General features: G+C 38.7%; 2 protein-coding genes across 9 annotated transcripts in view; one reads left to right on the top strand and one right to left on the bottom strand.

The window, feature by feature from the left end:
• Nucleotides 1-5,554: 5,554 nt before the first annotated feature.
• Nucleotides 5,555-25,099, bottom strand: part of RNF112 (ring finger protein 112) — a 35,036-nt gene continuing 15,491 nt past the window's right edge. For all 6 annotated transcript variants that reach the window (XM_058180053.1, XM_058180051.1, XM_058180049.1 and 3 more), the window contains 10 exons: nucleotides 24,589-24,726; nucleotides 22,592-22,696; nucleotides 22,444-22,494; nucleotides 19,613-19,669; nucleotides 17,107-17,193; nucleotides 16,829-16,955; nucleotides 15,556-15,686; nucleotides 11,015-11,068; nucleotides 10,007-10,078; nucleotides 5,555-8,531 (listed from right to left, as the gene is read on the bottom strand). In XM_058180053.1, coding sequence (XP_058036036.1) covers nucleotides 7,998-8,531; nucleotides 10,007-10,078; nucleotides 11,015-11,068; nucleotides 15,556-15,686; nucleotides 16,829-16,955; nucleotides 17,107-17,193; nucleotides 19,613-19,669; nucleotides 22,444-22,494; nucleotides 22,592-22,696; nucleotides 24,589-24,726 — 1,356 coding nt within the window. In that variant the 3' untranslated portion in view covers nucleotides 5,555-7,997. The remainder of the gene's footprint in view (nucleotides 8,532-10,006; nucleotides 10,079-11,014; nucleotides 11,069-15,555; nucleotides 15,687-16,828; nucleotides 16,956-17,106; nucleotides 17,194-19,612; nucleotides 19,670-22,443; nucleotides 22,495-22,591; nucleotides 22,697-24,588; nucleotides 24,727-25,099) is intronic.
• The window catches only part of LOC131196778 (serine protease 27-like), a 47,367-nt gene continuing 39,467 nt past the window's right edge, over nucleotides 17,200-25,099 (top strand). For 2 of the 3 annotated variants that reach the window (XM_058180063.1, XM_058180062.1), the window contains exon 1: nucleotides 17,200-18,771. The gene's annotated coding sequence lies outside the window, so the exon portion shown is untranslated. The remainder of the gene's footprint in view (nucleotides 18,772-25,099) is intronic. The other variant, XM_058180065.1, reaches the window with a different exon arrangement.

A 25,099-nucleotide genomic window follows, 5' to 3' on the forward strand; every position in this document is an offset into this window, starting at 1 on the left:
TTAACCTCATTCTCAGTCTTCTGAGTCTGAGTTTCCTAATGCTTACGGTAGCTCCCATTCTTTCTCCAACAGTGCAAAGGTGCTTGCACCTCCCATAATCCCAGTGGTAAATTACCAGCATTCAACAAAATGTCTTTAAAGCAAATAGTTTGGTAATGATGGATGTGTTTTTCAGAAAACCTTCAGCCTCATCTTGCAGTTGGGATTCCAATAATGAGGTGAAACTTGTCCGAATTGGCTCACCACCTTGATGTGACTCATTGCATTCTTGGACTAGCTTTTGCTGCTTCTTCAGAAGGAGCTGAGTCATAGGGATGGATGTTTCTCTTGGGTTCACAAACGGAGGGAAGAAGTGGAAGCAGCATAGAAGTGGCTGAGGAAGGGGGAAAGGGAGGTATTAATCAAGTTACAAGTCAACAATTTAAGCTCTTCCTTTTCCTCCTCCTCTTATCCAGGGGTGAAATGCTACCGGTTCAGACCAGTTTGGGTGAATCAGTAGTAAAAAATGTTACTGGTTCAGGTGAACCAGTATTTCCGATGATCAGCTGGGTGACAATCAGCTGTGATGTGCGGTTTATATTTGCTAGAATAACTGGATTTCCTGCTTTCTAGCTAATCTAAATTGCATGGCACAGCGGATCCCCCCCCCCATTGCTGTTCTACTTACCTTTGCAGACTCAGAAGGCTTCAAAATGTTCCTTTTTTAGTGCTGTGCGGGCAGACTTATAAAACCGGTAGCAGACTTCAGAGGATTTCATTGCTGTTCTTGTCATTCTTGTATGACCAGGTTTTCCCCAACCCCATTTCAAGTTCAGAATTACCATCTGAGGTCGGTTGAAGTTAAAAAAAAATCCATACTCTGTTAGGTTAGTTTACCAAACTAATTGGTGAGCTAAAATTTTGGAGCTAACTGAAAATGTTAATCAAAGTATATCTGGGGTAAGATTTCAGCTTCTAAACATCACAGAACCTCAACTAACATTATTTCTGAAATATGCATTTTTTTTTACAGTTTTACAATCATATCTCAGACAATATCAATCCAAAGTAATCTTTGGGTTTTTTTTCACCCACCTACATCCCACAAAACTTATTTCTTATTATCCTTAGTTGAACATTCTGGTCAATATAAAGTCTACTTTAGCCACGCGGTTGTCTTCTTATCTAGTCTTTTTGTAATTGTTCTCCTGTTTTTCATACATACCAAGTATGTTTCCTCAGCCACAAAAGCTTGCTTCTACTTCATATATTCAGCATGATTCCTGTAAATCTATTTCCAGATCTCTATTCTAGGCACACAGAAATTTAAAATGTATCTCTTTAATATGCATGTTTGAGAAGAAGAGATTAAATGCATGCTTATCTCCATTAAGGTAGCACTTGTTCAGTAACTCAAATTTAGAAAGGTACTAAAAAAGGAGATGTGTGGCCAGCCCTTGAAACTGTAGCCATTACAGCACCCTCCAATCACTTGATTGTGATTCCATCTGATTTGACAATATCAGTCCCACAATCTCGTAAGTGTCCTTTAAAACCTCAATGAAGACTGGAAGAAATAATTCAGAGCCATCTGACAAAATTCAGAATACCACCTATACGGAGATGCTGCACCTCCTGCTGGCCAGAGTGGATAATGCAAGGATAGGAAAATATAAATCTCTCAACCTAAGAAAAAATGTATTACAAATTTGGGATAGCAAAGCAAAGCAAAAATAAGTATTGATGTCCAGTCTTGTACGTTAATCTGTTCAGAATTAGTAGTTTCTGTAGTAATGAATATGTTCATAGAAGAATATGACATGCTTTTCCACAGAATTTCAGAATTGTGGGAATTTCAGTAAGACATTACAATAAAGAGAACAGAGTGTAAGGATTGAAAAGACAAAAAAAGAAGGAATTATTTCAATATCATAAAGTTCTTGGTAAAATATATAATCATATTTTAATTAATTAAATGAAATGAAAATATAAAATTAATGGTTAAATCAGCAAAGTGGGGTTAGCATCTTTGTCCCCCTGCAGAAACATTTTTCTTTGCAGGTTTAGTTCAGTTCAGTTCAGTTTACTTTAAATAATTGTCTTCTCCCATATTAGTCCAATGAAGAACCAGTTTAGTCTAGTGGTTAAGGTTCTAGGCTAGAAACCAGGAGACTGTGAGTTCAAATCCTGCCTTAGCCATGAAAGGCAGCTGCTTACCTGCTTCTTGTGGGGAAAAATAGGAGAAAAATTTGTTGGATATGTTTGCCACCCTGAGTTATTATTATAAAATAATAAAAGCAAGATTAAAATAAATACGTACTGAATTCTTATCATTTCTTTTTCACTGGCCTGCAAAATGACTGCTACTGATATTGTGAAAATAGTTTGAAGGAAGGTAATCAAGACATATTCATAGTTCTCTTGAGAATAAATTCAAATTAAAAACATCCTAAATCTTCACTGGAAAGATTAAATATCACTGCTTTTTTATAGTTCTACAAAAGTCTTCTATTTGTTATATTCTTTTTGGTGAGAACCAGGGGTGGCTTCTACTTACTTTTGCTACCAGTTCGCATCGTGCCCGCTCTCACATGTGCACCCGATCTGCACATTCTGCAGATCACTTTTAATGACGTTCGGGTCAGTGGGTGGAGCTATAGAACCGGTCCAAACCAGAGGCAACGCAAAACTGGTGAGAACTCCTCCCTCCAAGCTTCCTCTTCCTCCTCCTCCTCCTCCAAAGCTTCCCACTTTCATTTCTGGCAAGAGAATTAGTCTACTCTAAATCTTTTTTTGGAGTCCACCAAAGATTAAAATTGTGAATTTATAGCACCAAAGCTCCCTTTAGTGATAGAATGCAGCAATCCTATTTTTCTTTCTGCGAATTTATGCTAATAATGGGCATACAAGTAAATGGGAAAAATAAGAAGGATTATAATGAAAAGAATGCCTCCTGACTGAGGTACCCTGAGTTTCATTACTTATTTCTTGCTAGGGAAGGCCATCTTATCGCTGCTTTTGAGGGCCTCAGAGGCTCCTGAATTAATGGATGAATAGAGGGAACAGAGGGAATAGAGGGAACAATGTGCAGCCATTGTAAAACCATCACATAGGGAGAAGATGGACTCAAACATCAAGTTCCTATTCTGAACACAGGATATCAGCTTTTCATGCTATCTGCAACATGTTTATCTGAATGATGTCTTGAGGCAAACCAAGGGGAATTTTATGGCTCTTGGGCCACATCCAGCTCTGGTTGTTCCTGTCTAGCCCACATGAGGTAAATCGGAAATTAGAAATCAAACGTAAATAAGTGCAACAACAGGGGGAAGAAGAAGAAGCCAAGCTGAGTGTGGCTCTGTGCAGTCCCAGTGTGCTCTTACAATTGACTGGCAGCTGCAAGAGGACAAGGAGAGAAAGTATTTTTCTGCAGCTATGCAGCATCACCCCTCACCTAAAGCAACCTTGTGGAGCTAAAGTGATGGAGTTTGAGGATTTCAAATCAGATTGTATAGTTTCTGTTTCATTTGGGCTCGTGCGGCTGGGCATTGACTGAGGCGAGACTCGCCTTAACAGGTAACTTGTTTATTTAACCGTGCTAACATTCCAACAACAACCACGGCTGCGCCTGTTTGACAGCTTTTTATATACTCGCTGTCAAACGCCTTAGCCAATCAGCACAGAGGCATGATTCTATTTTTTATTTATTTATTTATTTACATTTATATCCCACCCTTCTCCGAAGACTCAGGGCGGCTTACAGTGTGTAAGGCAATAGTCTCATTCTATTTGTATATTTATATACAAAGTCAACTTATTGCCCCCCCAACAATCTGGGTCCTCATTTTACCTACCTTATAAAGGATGGAAGGCTGAGTCAGCCTTGGGCCTGGTGGGGCTTGAACCTACAGTAATTTCAGTCTGCTGTGTTTTAATAACAGGCTTCTTACAGCCTGAGCCACCACGGCCTATTGTTCTCCACTAGGGGAACGGACCCCAGAGAGGACTTAGAACACAACAGTTTCAGCTCCAATTTCTCCTGTGGCCCCTTGGGAAAATTAATTGCCCACCTATCTTGGGGGTTGGGGGAATTCTGTCCTCCTCACTATCCCATATGTGCCTGAGATGATCTAGTTACTTTCCGAGAGACTGTGATGTTGAAACAGAGATAAGAGAAACTCCATTCCCACTGCTTTCCTCCCACTACAGACCCTCTGGAAGGATGATAGCAACAAATGTGCTCTCTGCTTGGTAGCTTCCAAAACCATGGGTCAATTGAGGGATCTGGCAGACCTTCTGCAAATCCTTCCAAAGGTAACCTAGAAACAAAACTGTGCATATGGCAGCAAAGGCAAAGGGCTGATTAGCCCAATGAAAAGAACCTCTAGAAAAATATTTGTAATCCTACAATCTTGAGCTGTTATGGGAATTACATCTGGCTTGTCTGGGAAGATCCTGGACAAAATAGAATTATAGAATCATTGTATGAGAGCCTTTAGTCCAAGCCCCAATCACAGCAGAAATCTTCACAACTCCTTAAACAAATAGCTGCCCAAACTTCTAATTTCAGATCACCCATGAATCTGCAAAGCAATTTTCCTCTTTTTTCAGGAAAGCTTCTTTTCTTTTGTAGCCTGGCAGAGGGGGAGTAATTATAAATGATTCTTTTAATTTTTTTTTTACTTCTACTAAAGCGTTCAAGGGATCTTCTGGATTAGGATGGTGATACTATAGTGACAACAGAAGCAGTGGGACCAAATTTCTTGGTGATCTTCATTTGGTGTAGAGAAACATGAAATGTCTTTAATATTCTGGCTGAACAGAGAAAATTTGTCATCCTGAACACAGATTCTCATTGTTTTAAGAAAGATTTTGGAGGTCTGCTCCAGTGCTGGGTTTCAATTTTTTTTACTACTGGTTCTGTGGGTGTGGCTTGGTGGGCATGGCATTGCTTGGTGGGCGTGGCAGGGGAAGGATAAAATCTTCATTCCCTCCCCAATCCAGGGGAAGGATACTGAAAAATCCCTATTTCCTCCCCATCAGCTGGGAGGCAGAGGATAGATGGGGATGGAGCCTGTCAGCATTTTACTACCTTTTCTCCGAACTACTCAAAATTTCCGCTACCGATTTTCCAGAACTGGTCAGAATCTGCTGAAACCCACCTCTGGTCTGCTCCTTGAATAACCAGGAACTTGAAAGTATGTCAATTAAACTGTCCTGTAACAAATTACCTTGGTTTGCTTCTGGCATCCAGGCAAGCTAAGAGAAATTTTGTTTAAGGCAACAGAACACAATAAAGGAAGCTGGTAGGAATTGGGTTTCCTTTCCTTTCTGGGAAAAATTAAGTCCTTTTACTCATTCTCCCATCTAGTTTCCTATAACACAATACAAATAACAAACAAAATCTTTATTTGATTGGCGTTCTTTGGAAATTCAGGTTCCGGTTAAAGACCTAGGATTTATTTATTAAATAACTTTATAGAGCTGCCCATCTAACACAAAATGATCTGGGTGGTGTAGTATAATTACATGAAAACAATACACATATAAAAATAAGCCTTTAAAATACAAACCGTCAATGTTAAAAAAAATTGAATTTTTTTATTATTATTCCGGTAACGTCATAAGATTCAGTACATCATAAGCTTAGTAAGGAAAGTTTTTGGTAAATGTGCAGCCAATACAGCCAAAGTATTTACATTATTGTAAAAAAAAAATGTTTAGCTTGTTATCCATCAGTTATCATCAATCCATCATTATCAACAATCTATTATAGTAGTACAACTTAAAAACATGGAATCACAAAGAACATCCTATGATCCCAGCATTTCATCTCTCTCCTAAATATCTTCCAAAAGAGTCTTTAAAATTCTCTGAAAATTTATTGGGAATGTATGTTTTGGGAAAGATATTTGCAAAAGAGGTTGCTACCACTGAAAAAGCTTAGGCAAAGTTCCCTAGCCTTTCCAGGGTGGCAGCCGGTGGGGGGTGGGGAGGAAAAGAGGTGATTGTTTTATGGTAAAAGCAGGGCGTGGGCGTGGGCGTGTGCAAGCACCTGTTGCTCACATGAGTGGGACCGCAAGCCCCAATGCTCATGCAAGTAGGGCAGTGAACATTCGCACATGTGCATGCACCAGGTTACTCATGCAATCATTGCAAATAGGCTGCGGACTGGAATGGGCTATGGCCTCAGATTGGGAACTCAAGTTTAGGAATGGGAACCATGAACATGATATTCTCTCAGTACAGGGACCTTTAACAGGTCTTGTTCTCACTGGGCCATCAATTGACTTGGTCTTGGCCATATACTGCTTTTAAGATGATCACCAGAATCTTGAATCATATTATATCATGTAATATGTCATATATATTACATGATATAATATATATCTTATATCATATTTACAAACTGCCCAACTCCCTCGTGGGAGGGGATTCTGGGCAAGGTATAAAAAGATTATAAAACCATAAAAGCTATACATATTATAATAAAAAGAATTAAAAACAGGAACAGAATAGTTAAAGTTCAAGATTAAAAAGGCAGGGAGAGGCTTTGGGGTGCTAGCCAGCCCCATGGTTGTGTGCTCATCTGTGGGTCCCAACTGGATCAACAGAGCCAAGTCTTCAAGCATTTATGAAAAGCTAGGAGAGTGGGGGCCTGCTTCACCGCTGGGGGAGACTGTCCAAAGAATGAGGGCAATGGCAGAGAAAGCTCTCTTCCTTTAGCCCATCAGTCAAAATTCTTTACTTAATGGGTTCTGCAGCATACCTTCTTTGCCTGACCAGGTGGGGGCAGATCAATGTAATGGGATAAAGACAATTGCACAGGTAATCTGGCCTTATGTCATATAGGAATTTAAAGGTCGTAACCAGCACCTTATATTGGATATGGAAATAAACCAGAACCCAATCAGCTCACATAACTGAAGAGTCTGAATAATTTTTAATGGTAGCCCCATGTGGAGTGCATTGCGATAATCCAGACAGGAGATGACTGGGGCATGAAAAATCAAGTGAAGGGCTTCCCTGTTCAGGAAAGGTTGTAACTATGACACAACATAAATCACACATTTAAATTTTGATGCAGCTCCATCTGGGAGGTGTTACAATTCTTCTGTGAAGGGTGAAGGAATTGCCTCTTGTAATAAATTTTGAGATGACAACAAAGCCCACTTCAGTCTGTTCTAGATTTTGATCCAAGGCAAACTATTGCAGAATGGATATCATCAAGTAGCTCCATGTTTACAGCTAATGCTGTAGATATAATTTCCTTTTCTCCTTTAGAATAGGTCAGTGATGGCTAACCTTTTTACTGCTGCGTGCCAAAAGCGTGGGGAGCATGGGGGGGTGGTGTCAGATGCATGCCCACACCCATAATTCAACGCACCCATGCATGCGCTCTCCCCCCTGCTTCCCCGCTTTTGGTACGGTGGATCAGGTAGGCCCTTTTTTTGCCCTCCCCAGGCTCCAGGATCTTTCTGGGAGCCTTGGGAGGGTGAAAACAGCCTTCCCTACTCCCTCAGAGGCCAGAAACAACCCATTTCCTGACTTCCAGTGGGCCTGGAAGGCCTGAAAATCAGCTGGCTGGCACACACATGCGTGCTGGAGCTGACCTAGGGAAATGCTCCCGTGCTCACAGATATGGCTCTGAATGTCACCTGTGGCATGCATGCTATAGGTTTGCCATCATGGGAATAGATGCTAGAGCAGGAGAAACATGCTACTGTAAAAGGCTTGGTAATTCATTGCAGCCCACTCTCCCCCAGTAGGAGGGGTAGATTCAGCGGAAATAATTATTCTTTTAATTGCTGATAGATGAAGCATTTGCCTTTGTCTTATATTGTCACTTGCAAGTCCAAATCTTTGTGCTGGAACTATGCTATTTTATGGCTATCCCAGAATGGTCACAGAATAACTAATTCTGTGCACATGAGACCAGTCTCTTGAAATTTGTGTCTTTATAGCAGGGATTTGTTCTTTAATGAAGTGTGGGGCTTCAATTCTTAAGATTAACCTCATCAGCTAATAAGACTTTTCTCATCTGACATATTTTCCTCCTCCTCCTCTTCCTCTTCTGTCTTATTATCATCTTTAGCCTCTTTCTTGTTATCATTGCTCTTAGAATCCCCCATGCGGCTCCCCACACCAGCTCCCACTCCTCCCCCAACAAGTCCAAATGTGCTTGCCCCAGCCACAGTCCCAATTGCAAAAGTAACACCAGTGCCCAGCATGATGGCTTCACCTGCCAACAAGGCTGCTGCTATACCAGCTCCAACAGCTCCACCAGCTAACCCCACAGCACCCACCCCGATGGCTACTCCAGCTTTGATAGCAGAGGATTTGAAGCGGCGTCTATAATCTTCCAAGAAGTCACTAGCTTCACACTCCTGGTATGACTCCAGGCAAGTTAAAAATTCGGTCCGATGTAGCTCGTCACCCTGGAATGAGTCTTGGAACTCTTGGAGCAGTTTCTTTTGCTTCTCCTTCAAGCGCTTAGCCATCGAATTTGGGGACACTCGTAGGCTTGCCAACACTGAGCGTGAGAATTTATCCTAAGATTGAAGATGGAAGGGTAGTACAGAAATAGAAAAAAACCCCTGAAAATATTAATCATCTCATTATTCATAACAATGCCGCTTCTTATTATCCCACTATTTATCATATGCTTAATCTGCCATTATATCTAAGACCCTCATATTTTTTTATATTCACCATTTTATATTCCCAATAGTCTTTTCTGGTCAATTAAGGTGAAACAAACAAACAAACAAAGAAACCCATACCTGTGTGATAAGCTTTTGAACTGCCAAAATATTTTAACTTATTTTATGGGTCTAGGAAGCACTATAAGCACTTAGACTTATATACCACTTCATAGTGTTTTACACAGGTTCTGACAGGTTCTGACAGGTACTGGAGAACCGGTAGCAGAAATTTTGAGTAGTTCAGAGAACTGGCAAATACCACCTCTGGCTGGCCCCAGACTAGGGTGGGATTGGGGATTTTGCAGTACCCTTCCCCTGGAGTGGGGTGGGAATGGGGATTTTGCAGTATCCTTCCCCTGCCACACCCACCAAGCCACACCCACAGAACCGGTAGTAAAAAAAAATTGGATTTTAGCACTGGTTTTACAACACTCTCTGAGAGGTTTACAATTTCAGCATATTGGCCCCAACAATCTGGGTCCTTATTTTACTGACCTCAGAAAGGTGGAAGGCTGAGTCAAAACTTGAGCCCTCTCAGTATTGAACTCCAAGTTATGGGCAGAGTTAGCCTGCAATACTGTATCTAACCACTGCACTATCAGGAATCAATGGTTTATCTACTAACTTTTGCAAAACACAGTCCATCATCAGACAATATCAATCAAAAATCATTTGATTTCCTTTTCCTGTATTTAAATACTCACTAACACCACTACAGGTAGTCCTCAATTTATGACTGTTCATTTAATGATAGTTTAGGGTTACGACAGCTTTGGAAAAAAGTGAGTTACAACTTGTTGTTGAATTTAAGTGATGATTTGGAACCTCAGCAACCAGCTTGCGTTTACAACAGTTGCAGCATCCTATTATCACATGACTGCAATTTGTGATCTAGTTAGTTTTCAACAAAGTCAGTGGGGGAACCCAGATTCACTTAATGACCACATAATTCACTTAACAATTCATTGGCTTAATTATGGTATTTTGCTTAACAACTGTGGAAAAACGTTTGTAAAATAGGGATCTGATCACGGGATGATTTAATACTTAATGACCACATCGTTTAGCAACCAAAATTCTGGTCCTTATCTGCACTTGAACTTTAAAAGCTTAGTCCTCTGGTTTCTATTACACCATTGATTCTAGTCTACCCTTCTCTGACCAAATGCCAATCCTTTCCCCTTCACTACACGCCAATTTACAGTAGGCAAACCATAGAAATTTGTTCTCTCTCTAACACATTCCAAGTATTTGCATTTTCAGAATCCTCATTTTTTGCCTTTTAAAACATTAAAACTATAATAAAACTGGACTTTTCCTACCTGCTTTTGGATGAACTTTTTAAATTTCATCTGGAACATTTTATTGTTGTTCTGGTTGAAGGTATAGGCCATCTGACCAGGAGGAAAAAGTAATTATTAGCAGATGTGGGTACAGAAAATTTTAATCTTTCCTTGAATTCTCTCACATCCCAGAAGAGATAAGGAAAGTAATAAAGAGAAAAGTTGGATTGTGTAGCAGGTCAATCCATATCAGTTATTTAGCTTCATATCTGCTCCTTTTTAATGGAAATGGTTACAACTGCAGAATCCAACCAATCAGAACAGAGCTGGAAGGGATCTTGTAGATCTTCTAGTCCAGCTCCCTGCTCAAATAGGAGACTCTATACAATTTGAGGCAAGTGGTGTCCAGTCTCTTCTTAAATACCTCCAGTGATGAAGTATCACAACTTCTGAAGTCAATTTCTTCCACTGGTTAATCTATCACTATCAGAAATAGGATTTCCTACTATGGACCTCCAAAGCTATATCTGACAAGTTATTTATGATGGGCTTATCCTATTTTCCACCTCTATAGAATTCAATAAATGGATGTTTATATACTATATAATCTTTTTGTATGATACCTACATATATTGTTGTGACAAAAATAAATAAATAAAATAAAAATAAAATGTTCTTCCATCCAAATGCTAACTAGGCCCAGTCCAATTTAGCTTCAGCAAGATTCCTTTGCTCTTCTTCCCACCCCATTGTGTTTATCAGGCCCTTTTAATTCCTTGTTGGGAACCCACCCAGCAATATTAGAATTGTAAGTTAGGCTAAGATTAAAGCAAAATGAAACAGGAAAGGGTGAACACAAACCATTTCTACACAGCTGCCCAGAAAACAACCTGGATGTGTTCATGGAATCAGCAATCATACTTGGCCAATAGAATTCTATTTAAATGCGGAGCTTGATCTGAAAGATGTTTTTCTTTTTAAAAAGTGCAAACTAGTTATAAGTGTATACCGGGGAAAGATACAGAAGGAAAATGGAGAAGTCAGTACCTCTGTTGGTGAGGAAAAACCACTGTGATATTGTTTCATGAGTTCTGACAAAGCCTGAAAGAATAAAAAAAAAAAAAAAGTGGGGAGGGGAGGATTTAACATGTAAAAATAAATTAACAAAAGACTCTCCTAGATGGCTATTCAGAATACTTCCAGATATGTAGAGTCAATTTATAAACCACCTGCACACAGACTATATGGATAGATCAACGCAGAGTATTTTCCCCATATCATTTATTTATTTTATTTATTTATTAGACTGCATCAAACAAAAACGAGAATAAGAATAAAATAAAAAAAATACAATGCCCGGGGCGATAGGCACGTTAGTGCACTTATGCACGCCCACTCTACTAACCACTTAAGTATGAAGTAAGATCCACAGAAGTCAATTTGTGACTGAAACTGTGAAAATTTGTAACTGAGACAAGTGGATCAGGTAGAGCATTTCAGACATTGACAACTCTATTATTGAAATCATATTTTTTACAGTCAAGTTTAGATTATTTACACTGAGTTTAAAGCAGTTGTTCACACGTGTATTATTGCGATTAAAACAGAAAAAGTCATTTACAGGTAAAGCATTACTACTATTAATTTTGAATGCAATACCTAGGTCTGACCACAAGCAATGCAGTTCTAAGTTATCCAAACTGAGAATTTTGGAAGGCCTGGAGGAATGTTGTCCATGGGGTCGCGATGGGTCGGACACGACTTCGCAACTAACAACAACAAAGCATAGCGAATTCTATTGTGTACAGAAGAGTGCAAAACTTTTCTTGTGAAATATTTCTGAACCCACTTGATTGTACTGATGTCAGATATATGGTGAGGATTCCAAACAATACTCTTTCAGATTGGTCTAGCATAAATTTTATAATTATATTATAAAAATTATAATTATAATTAGCAATACAATGTTTCCAGAAAAAAAGCTTCGCAAAATTACATTTACAATGCTTAATGCTTTTTTAGCAACACTGTTACAGTGAACTTTGGAACATAGGTCGTCAGAGATAAGTACACGTAGGTCCCTGACAAACTGAGGGTCATCTGCTAGATCAGTGCCACCTAGCTTATACTTGATATTCTGATTATGCTCACCAATATGTAAGACAGAGCATTTATTAATCAAAATTTGAAGTTGCCAAATAGATGACCATTCAGACACATACCGTATATACTCGAGTATAAGCCGAGTTTTTCAGCACGTTTTTTGTGCTGAAAAACGTCCCCTCGGCTTATACTCGAGTATATACGGCTTATACTCGAGTTTTTTTTTTTTTTCGTTTTTTTCACATTATACCGGCCGGCGCGAACTTGGCGGGCTTTTGCTTTAGCGCGGGGAAGCCCTGCCGGTGCAGTGAGAGGGCGGGGCGGGGGAGCCGCCAGCCTTCTCGGCCGAGGGAGGGAGGGTTTCGCCGACCGGTAGGTGCCTCATTTCCCACCCTCGGCTTATACTCGAGTCCCCAGTTTACCCCAGTTTTTGGGGTAAAATTGGGGACCTCGGCTTATACTCGGATCGGCTTATATTCGAGTATATACGGTAATCAAGATCACTTTGCAAAACAACAGAATGATCTATAGTATTGAATAATTTTACATCATCAGCCAAAAGGATGCAATTGCTTTTAAGTTGATTATATAAGTCATTGATATAGAGCAAGAAAAGTAAAAAATGGAGCTTGGGAGCCTGTTTTCGCTGGCAGAGTGCTCAGGCCACCATAGGCATTCCCAATGTGAGTGATGTTGAACTGGCCATGCCCCCCTGCTCCCTAAGGTCAAACATAACCCTAATGCAGCCCTCAATGAAATTGAGTTTGACATCCCTCGTCTATATTGTACTTTGCAGGGGTTTTTTTCAACACTTCATGGTATATTTTCATAAAAATCTTGAATAAAATTATATGTTATCAAAGTAGGTAGTACTACTATTAGTGTTGTGACAGTAAAAAAGGACCAGAAGACAACAGTGGTGATAGATGTAGTGGTGCCATAGCAATATCAATATGAGAAGCTAGAGAAGTATCAAGCCGGATGGAGGAACTAAGGAAGATGTGAAAAGTAAATGCTGTGGTAACAACATGTGGGGCTGTGACTCCTAAGCTGGGAGAGTGCCTCTAACATAGTTCTCTTTCTAATCGAATGCAAACTAGCATCAGCTAAGATTCTACTCAGAACCCTCAAATTCCAAGGCCCCTGGCAGAAGACCCAGGAGAGTGAGGAAGATGCATACCGTCCACAAACAAATACACAATTACTCCCACATGGAACACATATGTCAACTGCTGAAAAGATTCACAAATGTGCCAAGGCAGGCCAGTGTGTGTGTGTGTGTGTGTGTCATCATTCACTAGATTTCATTAGACTTGCATTAATTTTGGACATGCTATGAGGGAACATCAATTGCATCATTGTGCTAAGTCAAGCCAAAGCATATCATATGATTTCTCCCATTAATAACTGGATAAAAGAATGGAGACAACATGTTCCTCTCCCTCAGAGTCTGTAGTAACAAAGCTCAAACCAAGTCAGACAACAATTGAATCTGGGACTAAAGCTCTCAGTGAGATTCAGAACAACCACCTTGATGTGGTACCTATCCACTGGCTATAAACAGAGCCAAGCAGAAGTGGAGTTAAATTACCCTTTGCTTAACATGTTTAAGTGGTATTTCAATGCTCATTTGCCTGGATGTTTTTAATTAGATTTTTGAAATAAGCAGGGATTTTAACTCTGAATTCTGTGAAATCATGTTTTGAACAGGCACCACTGGACTTTTCCTGTTTGCCTGTCAATTCACACATACAATTTTAGTCCAAACTTTACTCCAAATTGTGGATTATAGGGTCCCGCTCCATATAACCATTTTTTATCTATCCAGAATAGGGCATCTCACAAGATTGCACTTGCTGGCTTCAGCTCTCTGCACTCCTTCCTTTCCCTCTCATTTGAACCTTTCCTCTAGCACTAGGGTAGCAGAGTTGCCAATAAAGTAGCAGCCTTGCCATAGGTGTGATATGGAGGATAGGAGATGTATGTTTTCTGCTGCCATCAGCAGCAAAAAAACAAGTTGTTGTTTTTCCTTTGGAAGGAGTGGACAGTGAAAACAAATGTACAGAAAGAAACAGGATAATTTAGAAAAGTGTAAGTGCTCCACCTGCTGGCTGTTAAAAGTGACAACACTTTTAATTTCCAGAAAGGAGGGGGAAAGAGTCAGAATAGACTACAGATAGTCCCTGATTTACAACAGTTCATTTAGTGATCATTCAAATTTACAGCAGCATTGAAAAAAGTGACTTATGACAATTTTTCACACTTACAGCTGATGCAACATTCCCAATGGCGATCAAAATTCAGATACTTGGCAATTTGACTCACATTTATGACGGTTGCTGTATTCCGAGGTTCATGTGAGTTTTTGCAACCCTCAGACAAGCAAAAATCAATGGGGAAGCCAGATTCATTTAACAACTATGTTGCTAACTTAACAACTGCAGCAATTCACTTAACAACTGTGGAAAGAAACATTGTAAGATGGGGTAAAGTTCCCTTTAACAGATTAACAGAGTTGGAAGGGACCTTGCAGGTCATCTAGTCCAATCCCCTACCCAAGCGGGAGACCCTACATTTGCTTCTACCTAGGATCAGACTCACAACCTCCTGATCATGAGGCAAAAGCTCCACCTCTAGGCCACAGCTCCACCTAACAAACCTAACTTAACAAATGTCTCACTGGGTTCAGTTATGGATTGCCTGTATATAAGAAGACATCAGTGTTTGGTAGATAGTAATGGATAAATTCTGTATGTTTTACAGCACACCAATTAGGGAATTTTGTGAGTTAAAATCCTTGCTGAGGTTGAGATACAGTGTTGTACAGTACAGATTACAGCATAGATGTAATTGTAATAAATAATATTATATACGTAATTTTATTAGAGAAGGAATAATTGTATTAATGTTTTTCGAACTTGACAACTTTAAGATTTGTAGACTTCAACTCTCAGAATTCCCTAGCCCAGGGGTCTCCAATCTTGGCAACTTTATATTGATATTGATTGTTTCCTGATTGCTTATTTGTATCCTATGACTATCATTAAGTGTCATACCTTATAATTCTTGATGAACATATTTTTTCTTTTATGTACATTTGAGAGCATAGACACCAAGATAAATTCCTTGTGTGTCCAATCACACTTGGCCAATAACGTATTCTATTCTATTCTATTCTATTCTATTCTATTCTATTCTATTCTATTCTATTCTATTCTATTCTATTCTATTCACAACTTGTGGACTTCAACTCCCATGCGCTGGCTGCGGAATTCTGGGAGTTGAAGTCCACAAGCTGTAAAGTTGCCAAGGTTGGATACCCCTGCCCTAGCCAATACTTCTGGGACTTCTAGGAATTAAAGTCCACACATCTTAAAATTCTTGAGGTTGAGAAACACTTCAAGAAACTGATCTCTTTTGGATATAATAGAAATCTCTATATGCCAAACACAAATACAAAGGCATTTGATTCCCATAACTCTCACCTTTATCTTATCAGCAAGTTCAGTCCCGGTGAGAGGTTTGTTCTCCTGATTTCTCTGTACGTGCATTCCAGCTGATTTGGCAATATGATTCCCATAATCCTTTAGGAATCCCCTAAAATCCTCATCCATACCTGCAAAAAACAATTCAGACTGTTCTGGCCAGCACAAGGTATTTTTTAAAAAAACTTTTTCTGGAGATAATGGTTAAAAATATCTGAATACAACCCAATTTAGCCCAAGATTCCAAAATGCAACAGAGTGTTGGGGGAACTATCCTATCTGATAAATATGTAGGCTTCAGTATATATGTCTTATATGCAGTGTGTTTAGGTGCTGGTGGTTGGAGAAATGAAATTGTTATTTTAGCAGTGGTGAAATCCAAATTCTTTTTCTACTGGTTCTGTGGGCATGGCTTGGTGGGCATGTCATGGCTTGGTGGGCATGGCAGGGCAAGGATACTGCAAAATTCCCATTCCCTCCCCACTCCTGGGAGAAGGATATTGCAAATTCTCCATTCTCACCCCACTCTGGGGTCAGCCAGAGGTGGTATTTGCCAGTTCTCCGAACTACTCAAAATTTCTGCTACCGGTTCGCCAGAACCTGTCAGAACCTGCTGGATTTCACCCCTGTATTTTAGAATATTTTTAATATCTCCCAGACTCAGACTTTGTACACTTTTAGTAATCTTATAAGTTATGGGGAAAATGAGTGCAGCTGAGGGCTTACAAAGTTGATTCTCTCAATTGTGAGTAGTGCTAAGGGAGGGATAAGGAGCTCTTTCGGAAAAAGGCATATTTTGCTATTAGCCACAAAGATCAAATAGCATAATAAGAAAGTTTTCGGTGAATTTTTGGTCATGGCAATTATTTGCACAATAAGAATTTATTTCTTAAAAAAATACTCTGGGAAAGTGGAAAATCTTGTTGGCTTCACCAGAGTTATTTTACACTGGCTTTTGGATAGAGATACAATGTTTAAACAATGATAATAGCAAAAAACAAAAAACAAAAACACCCCTGTTCCATAGTTTTTTTTCCCCACATCTCAACCCAATGAAAGAAACAAACAGTTCCATTTCAAGCCATAGAATGAATTGATTTAATTTTTTTGAAACTCCATCGCTAATCAGAAAGGATTTATGGTATTAATGTTCCTCCTTCTGATAGAACAGAGTCATTGTGCTTATCCCTTCTTAAATTTCATGCAAATGCCAGATGAATAGACTTGTGGGAGGAACAGGAAGAAGGTATAATGGAAAGAAAGAGGATCTTACCTGCTATGGTGCCTTCAGTTCCCATCACCAATGCCTTGCCAGGGAAGGGCATCAGGTAACAAGAAGTGTTGGTGCTTTTGAATGTTTCCAGGGATTGTGAATACCGGTTGGGTTGACCTTCCAGCTTCTGAGGTTAAATCATCAAATAGAAGGGAGAAGATGCAACCATTGTAACACCATTTCACAGTCACTCTGTTTCTCTTCTTTAGATGGACTCCTGTGGAATCTCTTCATTATCAACACAGGATATCTTTCTATAATTTCTATAATAGGTTTACCTGGATGATGTCATGGAGATAATTTTTTCCACCCTCGAATCCATAGGTGGGGGGATAGAACCAGTCACGAACCAAGATATCAAGATGCTGCAACAAAAAAGCAAGAGAATCTGCATTTGACTTCCTTCCTTCCTATTCTGGTCCCACTGCATATTCACTGGATGCATGGAAGCAACAAACCTACTCTGCACGGTAGCAAAGGTGAGTTAGAAAGTAGATTATACATATGGATGGAAAATTATGGGGCTGATTCTACCATTACAAAGAACCACAGGAAGTATTTTCAACCTTATTGCCTTCTCCTGCCAAAAGGATGCATCTGGCATGTCCATCAATGCTGCCAAAACAGAGAGATAGATGAATAATACATACCGCTGCAAAACTAGGATTATTCCCTATTAAAGATAGCTGACTTTTAGGCCCTGGATGAAATATAGGTAGTCTTCGATTTATAACAGTTCATTTAGTGACCATTCAAAGTTACAATGGCACACTGAAAAAAAGGGACTTATGACCCTTATAACTGGTCAGAATTCATCAGATTCTGACCAGTTCTGGAGAACTAGTAGCGGATATTTTGAGTAGTTCGGAGAACCGGTAAATACCACCTTTGACTGGCCCTGGCCCCATCTATTCTCTGCCTCCTGAGTCCCAGCTGATCAGGAGGAAATGGGGATTTTGCAATATCCTTCCCCTGCCACGCCCACCGAGCCTCACCCACCAAGCCATGCCATGCCCACCAAACCATGCCATGCCATGCCCACCAAGCCATGCCCAGAGAACCGGTAGTAAAATTTTTTGAATCCCACCACTGGTTATGACCATTTTTCACACCTACAACCGCTGCAGCATTCCCATGGTCACATGATCAAAATTCAGATGCTTGGCAAATGATTCATATTTATGATGTAGCAGTGTCCTGGGGTTATATGATCATCTTTTGGGAACTTTTTAATAAACAAAGTCAATGAGGAAGCCAGGTTCAATTAACAACTGGGTTACTAGCTTAAGAAATGCAATGATTCACTTAACAACTGTGGCAAGAAATGTTATAAAATGGGGCAAACTCATTTAACAAATGTTTCACTGAACAACATACATTTTGAGCTCAATTGTGGTCATAACTCGAGGACTATCTGTACCTTCTAAGGGTTTTCCTACTTTGTCAGATTCTTTCTTACTCAGTTTATTCACTTATTCTTCCTTTTGGTCCCAGGCTATGCAGCCGAGGGGCACCAAAGCTGTCTCATCTCTTCACTTATAGAGGGCAGGAGAATAATAATGAAAAGAATCTGTTCTCCCTAGAGGTATAGTTCTGACAACTCTCTGAGGCCAGTCCTACTTTTAAAGATTGGTTTTCATTTTATTTACTAAGCATAATTACAGTGAAAATAAGACAATGCTTTCCCTTGTTTATGTTGCTAAGTGAAACATTTGTTAAGTAAGTGACATTCCCATTCCAATTAGGCTGTTCCTGTTTCTTTTTAACAACCTCCCCCTTTTCAATTTCCAAAGATCATAACAGGTAGGGCTGATGATACTATGTGGTGTTGCAGTGATTAGAGTGCAGTACTGCAAGCTACTTCTCCTGTCTGCTGGTTGTCAACAGTTTGGCAGTTCAAGTCCCACCGGTTCAAGCTTGACTCAGCCTTCCCTCCTTCCGAGGTGGGTAAAATGAGGACCCAGATTGTTGGGGGCAATAGGCTGACTCTAAACCACTTAGAGAGGGCTGAAAAAGCACTATGAAGCGGTATATAAATCTTAGTGCTATTGCTACTGCTATTGTGACCAAGGGAATCATAGCAACATTTGGGTTGTTTTTTTCTCATTTTGGATAGATATGAATTTTGGACTTTTAATGGCTTACAACATCTATTTGTAAAAATAATTCTGAACAGAATATCTTATTGCTGTAAAATGGAAGTTGAAGCCTCAGGACCTGAGGTAGTACAATCCATGCTTTTGATGAAAATCTCATCTTGCTGTACTAACTTTCTCACTGCCTGATTAGGTTCTGACATTCAAATCAAGCAGAGAGAAACTTTCTTAAAGCAACAGCACAGTAAGGGAAGGATGGGGTGTGTGCTTTGGAAAAATAAGTCATCCTACTCAACCTGTCCTAATTTTATGAATATAGTGGAAATATTCCTCTCTATCCAATTTTTGATTTTTTCTTTAAAAAAAGCATTATTCAGAGATTATTGCCCTTTCTCAAGATGAAAAATGAATACATTATAGAGATAAATAATGCATTTTCAAATAGCAGTGGGTAAAAAAAAAAGTTCATTGGTATTCACAACGAAAGAAAAGGAAAGAGAGATGCGAGTACCAGGCAGAAGAAAACAGAGATGAAGAGGCGTTTGCTATGAACAGGAATTCAGGAACAAAGGGCCTCTTTGACCATGTATAAGGGCAACAGTCCTGAGGGAATGGTGTCAGTGGAAGAAGGGGAAAAAAATATACATTACATGTAAAAAGAAAGAAGGAAAAAGATGGGTCTCTGTACCTGAACAGGCTTCAGCTTGAATTGATGGCCCAAAGTCTTCGCTATGTACAAAAACATCTGTTGGATAAAAGAAGTAGGCAACTATTAAATTAGGTGATTTAATTTCATTGAAATTAATTGTCTGTTCACTCAATGGCAGACATAAAAAACTAAAATGTGATTGAGAAAATAAATGATTTTGTGAGATATTGTTTTTATTGTTGGCTACCTTGAGTGTCTGATGACAGGAAAGATAAAGAGACACATACAAATTATATTTTTAGAAATGATATAATAATGGTTCATTGCACAGCTAACCAGATGTTTAAATTGGATTTGGCATTTTTATCCTCCTATTGAGTCCTTCCCCAAGACACAGGATAGGCAGAGGTTGTCATTTTGTGATAGTGGTGATGGTATTATTATTATTATTATTATTATTATTATTATTATTATTATTATTATTATTATTATTATTATTATTATTATTATTATTATTATTATTATTACTTTATTCATTAAACATGAAACTCAGTCAACTGAACATTCAAAAATGCATCACAGATACCACTGACTGGTGCGAATGGTTGATACGGGTTGCTGCCAATGTCCTAGGTATCAACCAAGTACCTTCTTAAGATATATGATGTCCCAAGTAGTGCAGTTTTTTGCAGTTTTGCTGGTGTTATTGCAGGAAGCTGCAATTTGTTGATGTATCATAAATTTTTTGGACATGTTACCAAGTGCCCCAATGACAATGGGTATCTCTGTTACATGTTTCATCCATAGCTGTGTAGTTCCGATGGCCAGGTCACAATATTTCATGATATTTTCCAGTTCTTTTTCTTCGACTCTGGCATCTCCTGGTACCGCAATGTCAATAAATTGTATGTTTCGGTTTTCCACAACTGTGTTATCTGGCATGTTGTGTTCCAAGTGACGATCCGTCTGTATTCTAAAGTCCCACAAGATCATCACCTTCTCATTTTCTATAACTTTTTCCACTTTATGTTCCCATGACTTTCTGAATATAGGTAAGTCATATTTTTTACATAATGACCAGTGGATTAATTTAGACACTCGGTCATGTCTATCTTTGTCATCAGTTTGTGCGATTTTGCTGCATTCACATATTAAATGTGAAACAGTTTTGACTTTGTTGTTGCTAAGTCAGCAGTTTGGATTGTCAGTGGATTTTTGTATCTTTGCTTTCATGGCATTAGTTTGTAGTGCTTGTTCTTGAGCAGCGAGTATTAAACTTTCCGCTTCTTTCTTGATTGTTCCCATCTTAAGCCATGCCCATGTAAAGTTGTCATCACATTTTCCTTCAATGTTTTTCAAGTGTTGTCCATGCAGAGCTTTGGTTTTCCATCTTTTTAAACTGTCATCCAGCTGTTTTTCCTTATATTCTGCCTTTGTTTCTGTTGTTTTTATAACGTTCTCTGTTTTCACAGCCTGCAGCAACTTTTATGTACTTTGGTTCACATAATCATTCAAACTTCATTTTTCTTCTTTTACATCATCATCATCATCATCATCATTATTGTAAGACTACAATAATACTTATTTAAATTTACAAATTTTTCTTTTATCACATTTGTATTCTGACCTATTTCAGAGAATTTAGAACGATATACTTAAATATAGTACTATATTTAAGCTGATGGGGGTTATATCTATTCCCCCCTTTAAAATGTAATACAGTAATCACCCTAAACTACTTAACATATTGCTTTTAAACAAAGACAAAGCAATATTAGTTTTCCAGCTAATACTTCTAATGTTATTGAGACAACCAACTTATTCAGATCAGTTAAAGACTTATCAGTTGCATTTGTACAACATGCCAAATTGTAAAATTGGAGTGTTTTTGTGACACAGTGAATTGCATGAACCAAGCACCAGAGGTAAGTTAATGATTCAATAGATGGGAAGATTCAGACAATGGGTTAATTTCGTACCTAAGATCAACATGCTGTGGGGATCCAAGCTTTGCTCAGTGATCGTATTCATGGCTGAGTCAACCATGTAAATTTGTAAATTTCCTTACTGGGTTTTCCTGATCTATTTTGATGTCTTCATTGTGGAAACGGAAGAGAGAGTAGGTCGCATATGCACACACTGGGGCAAGAGTGATAAGGATCTTATAATAACTACTAGGTGCCCATGTTTTCCATTGGAACAAAGATTAATCAAGCTGTCTTGAAATCAGTTTGTCCTGGCAGGTGGATGTGCCTAATCGTGCTTAATAAATTAAATGGCCTTTTTTGCAATCTGACTTGGTCGTTTGACATTCCTGTTAATATTTATTCCACAATGAGACTTGGCAAAACTTTGGGAACACTTTGGAAAATATTCTTTGGAGTATGATTGTAACACCTATCAAAACTCTTAAAATAGGCACATCTTTTCTGAGGTTAGCTTGGTTTTTCTGTAGCTGCCAAATATCCTAGAAAAAGATACAGGTGCTTTAAAGGGTATTACATTTACCATTTTTTCATCCTGCTCAGCTTCTTCTGTAAAGGGATCCGAAGTACTGCATAACCCTACTGCTTATGGAGTCTTTTGCAAAGGCATTGATTGTCTACATGTAGGGTGCTGAAACTAATTCAAACTGCTTGGGTATCACAGCTGGCAGACTCTTGCATTTCAGTCAAGGTAACCAAGTAAAATAATCTAGGATCTTTCCAACTTGGTTACCTGAATCAAAGGATACAAGAAGTCTGGGCTTTGGTTTATGCCATCTTCTTTTAGCAATATTTTTTATATTGCCTCTACCTGATAATGTTGCATTGTCTCCCACCTCCCACCTTGGAAAAGGACCTCTTTTTAATATTTAAAACCCAACTCACTTCCATGTATTCCAAGTCTGGATCCTTCATCTTATGGGATAAATTGAGAATCTAAAAGATAATTAAGAAACACAAAAAAGATGTAATACGTATATGCTATTTTTACAGCCTAGAGGAAAAAAAGATGATTTGGTTTCTAGAACTCCACCTGATAGGAGCTTAACAGCATGGAGAAAGCTGAAAGCTTGACACCATTATCCTTGCTTCTCTCTATATCCATTGAGCCCTCGGTGTCAATCAAAAACAAGGCTACCTGGAGATGGAACAAAGAAGAGAAATAAGTGGATAAATATAATATGAATCTATCCTTTTCATTTAGATTCTTACTAGCTGAATAAGCTCCGCTACAAAATATGTGATTGGGCTTGATAAATCGACACTTAAGAGTTTGAAAATTAATGAGTAGTTACTATCGGCCTCTACTCTCCTCTTCTCTTCCTCAGGCTGACCCCATACACCCTCTCCTCCCCCCTTCTCTTCCTCAGGCTGTCCCCACAGAAGCCTCTCCTCATCTCTCTGTCAGGCTGGCTCTACAGAAGCCTCTCTTATCCTACCCCCTTCTCTCCCTCAATGGCCCTATAGATCCTCTCCTCTCCCCTTCTCTCTCTCGCAGGCTAGCCCCATAGATCCTCTCCTCTCCCCTTCTCTCCCTCAGGCTTGCCCCACAGAAAAGTCTCCTATCCTATCCCCTTCTCTCTTCAGACTTTGTAGCCCCTTCTCTCCACGAGGCTTGCCTCACAGATGCCTCTTTCTATCTATCCCATTCTCTCTAGAGTTATTTTCAAGTTGGGAGGGGGAACAGTACGTCTAACTAATTAGCATCAGAGCATGTTATAATAATATAGGAAATATTAATGCTGTGATGGTCATTTTGAAAAATACTTTCTTAGTGAGCACCTAGAAGGCAAGAGGAACATACATGGCAAATTTCAAGTTTGTAGGCTTATTGTAGGCTTACTTTTGAAATTCATTTCAAAAGTATATTATATGCTCTTAGCAGAAATGGTAAATCTTTTAGATTCTGTCCTGGTTAAACTACAACTCCCAGCATTCTTGACATTTTTAAAAAAATCAAAAGGACGATACAAAAGATTAAAAACCAGAGAAAAAGGAACGTTAAGTGAAGAGAAAAAGGAAATATTAATTGAAGAAAATCAGTGACTTCAATTCCTCCTAAAATCCATTTCCAATGAGTATTATTCTCACAGAACAAAAAATGGACTGCCTTTATCCTGGCCTGTGATCTCTGTTTGTCTCCAAGGAGTGAAAGTGAAAAGACTGTATTCCTCAGTCCAAAACAATTACACTAATAATGCATAATATTTTGGCTTATTTTTATATTTGTCATATCCCTTTGTGGCAACCTTTTTTTGTGGTGGGAAAGTTAACTTTGCAACATTACGTTTTATGGTTTAAGTGGGAAAATGAAATCTAGGTGACATGATTGCCTTTCCTTTATTTCTTCTTGGGAAAGTGACTAATCAAAAGTAAACAAATAAAATGATTAGTGTTTGAAAAGATAATCAGAGTTAACTGATCAATAAATCATAGGTGGACTAATGTATTATATGAAGCACTAGCTCTCTACAGAAGATTTTAATGATGGGAAAAGTGGAAGGAAAGAGAAGAGGACACTCAGCAAGGTGAATAAATACAATTACAACAATGATAGGTACACATTGGAAGATCTGAAGGACCAGGTTAGGAGAGATAATTGTGAAGAAAACTATCCATTTGGTTGGTAGAAGTCAACATTGACTTGATAGCATATCATCAACAAATCAATCAATCAATCAATCAATCAATCAACAAATCAATCATGCCAATATCTCAGTTAGATCAACCTCCAGCTTGACCAAGCAACATTGTTTTTGGCAAGATCTATGTTTTCTATCATAGTATCAACCTTTTGGGTAGCATTAATGAAATCTTGTCCATGGGGTCGCGATGGGTCGGATACGACTTTGCAACTAACAACAACAATGAAATCTTTGTTAGTTTGGAGATTGTTGTGATGTATAGGAGGTGAGAAATGCATTAAATTCAGAAAATTGTTGAAAAACCTGGCATAGAGAATACAAAGAAGAAAACAAAAGGCAGAAAAAAAGAGGGAAATTACTTCCTGGATTGAACTCAAACATTTACCTTTCCATTTTCATCAGGGACCAAAAATGGCTGATTCCATATCCATATCCCTTTGGTGATACTCTTAGTTCCTGGATGCCACTCAAAACCTGTCAATGGCTCATCTTCTTGGCCCAGCCAAGAGTTATCTGTAACAGCCTGTCATCAAGGAAGAAATAAATTAGATAAGAAACATGCAGCTTTTGCAATAGCATGGTTAGTCAAATGACACATCTTTCACAATATGTCAAAAATTACTTGGCCAAGAAATGTTCTCTATTTTGCTCCTAATTTCTGCAAAGTTCATCGATTTGCCTTTTAGTGAAATGCATGTTTTTCTTTTATTCTTCATTTTATTATTTATTTTTAATTATCTTCTATGATTTATTTATGGCATAAATCTCCTGGGAATTTAGAAACCCCTTGAGAGTCATTTGTATTCTGCCAGTGAGATACTGGTGAGATATGAGATACTGTTCTACCTCCTATTAAACTGTTACATTTGTTTTTTCAGACAAGGAATGTATGCCTT

Source organism: Ahaetulla prasina, chromosome 4 (genome assembly GCF_028640845.1).
Source record: "Ahaetulla prasina isolate Xishuangbanna chromosome 4, ASM2864084v1, whole genome shotgun sequence".
Lineage (NCBI taxonomy): Eukaryota > Metazoa > Chordata > Lepidosauria > Squamata > Colubridae > Ahaetulla > Ahaetulla prasina.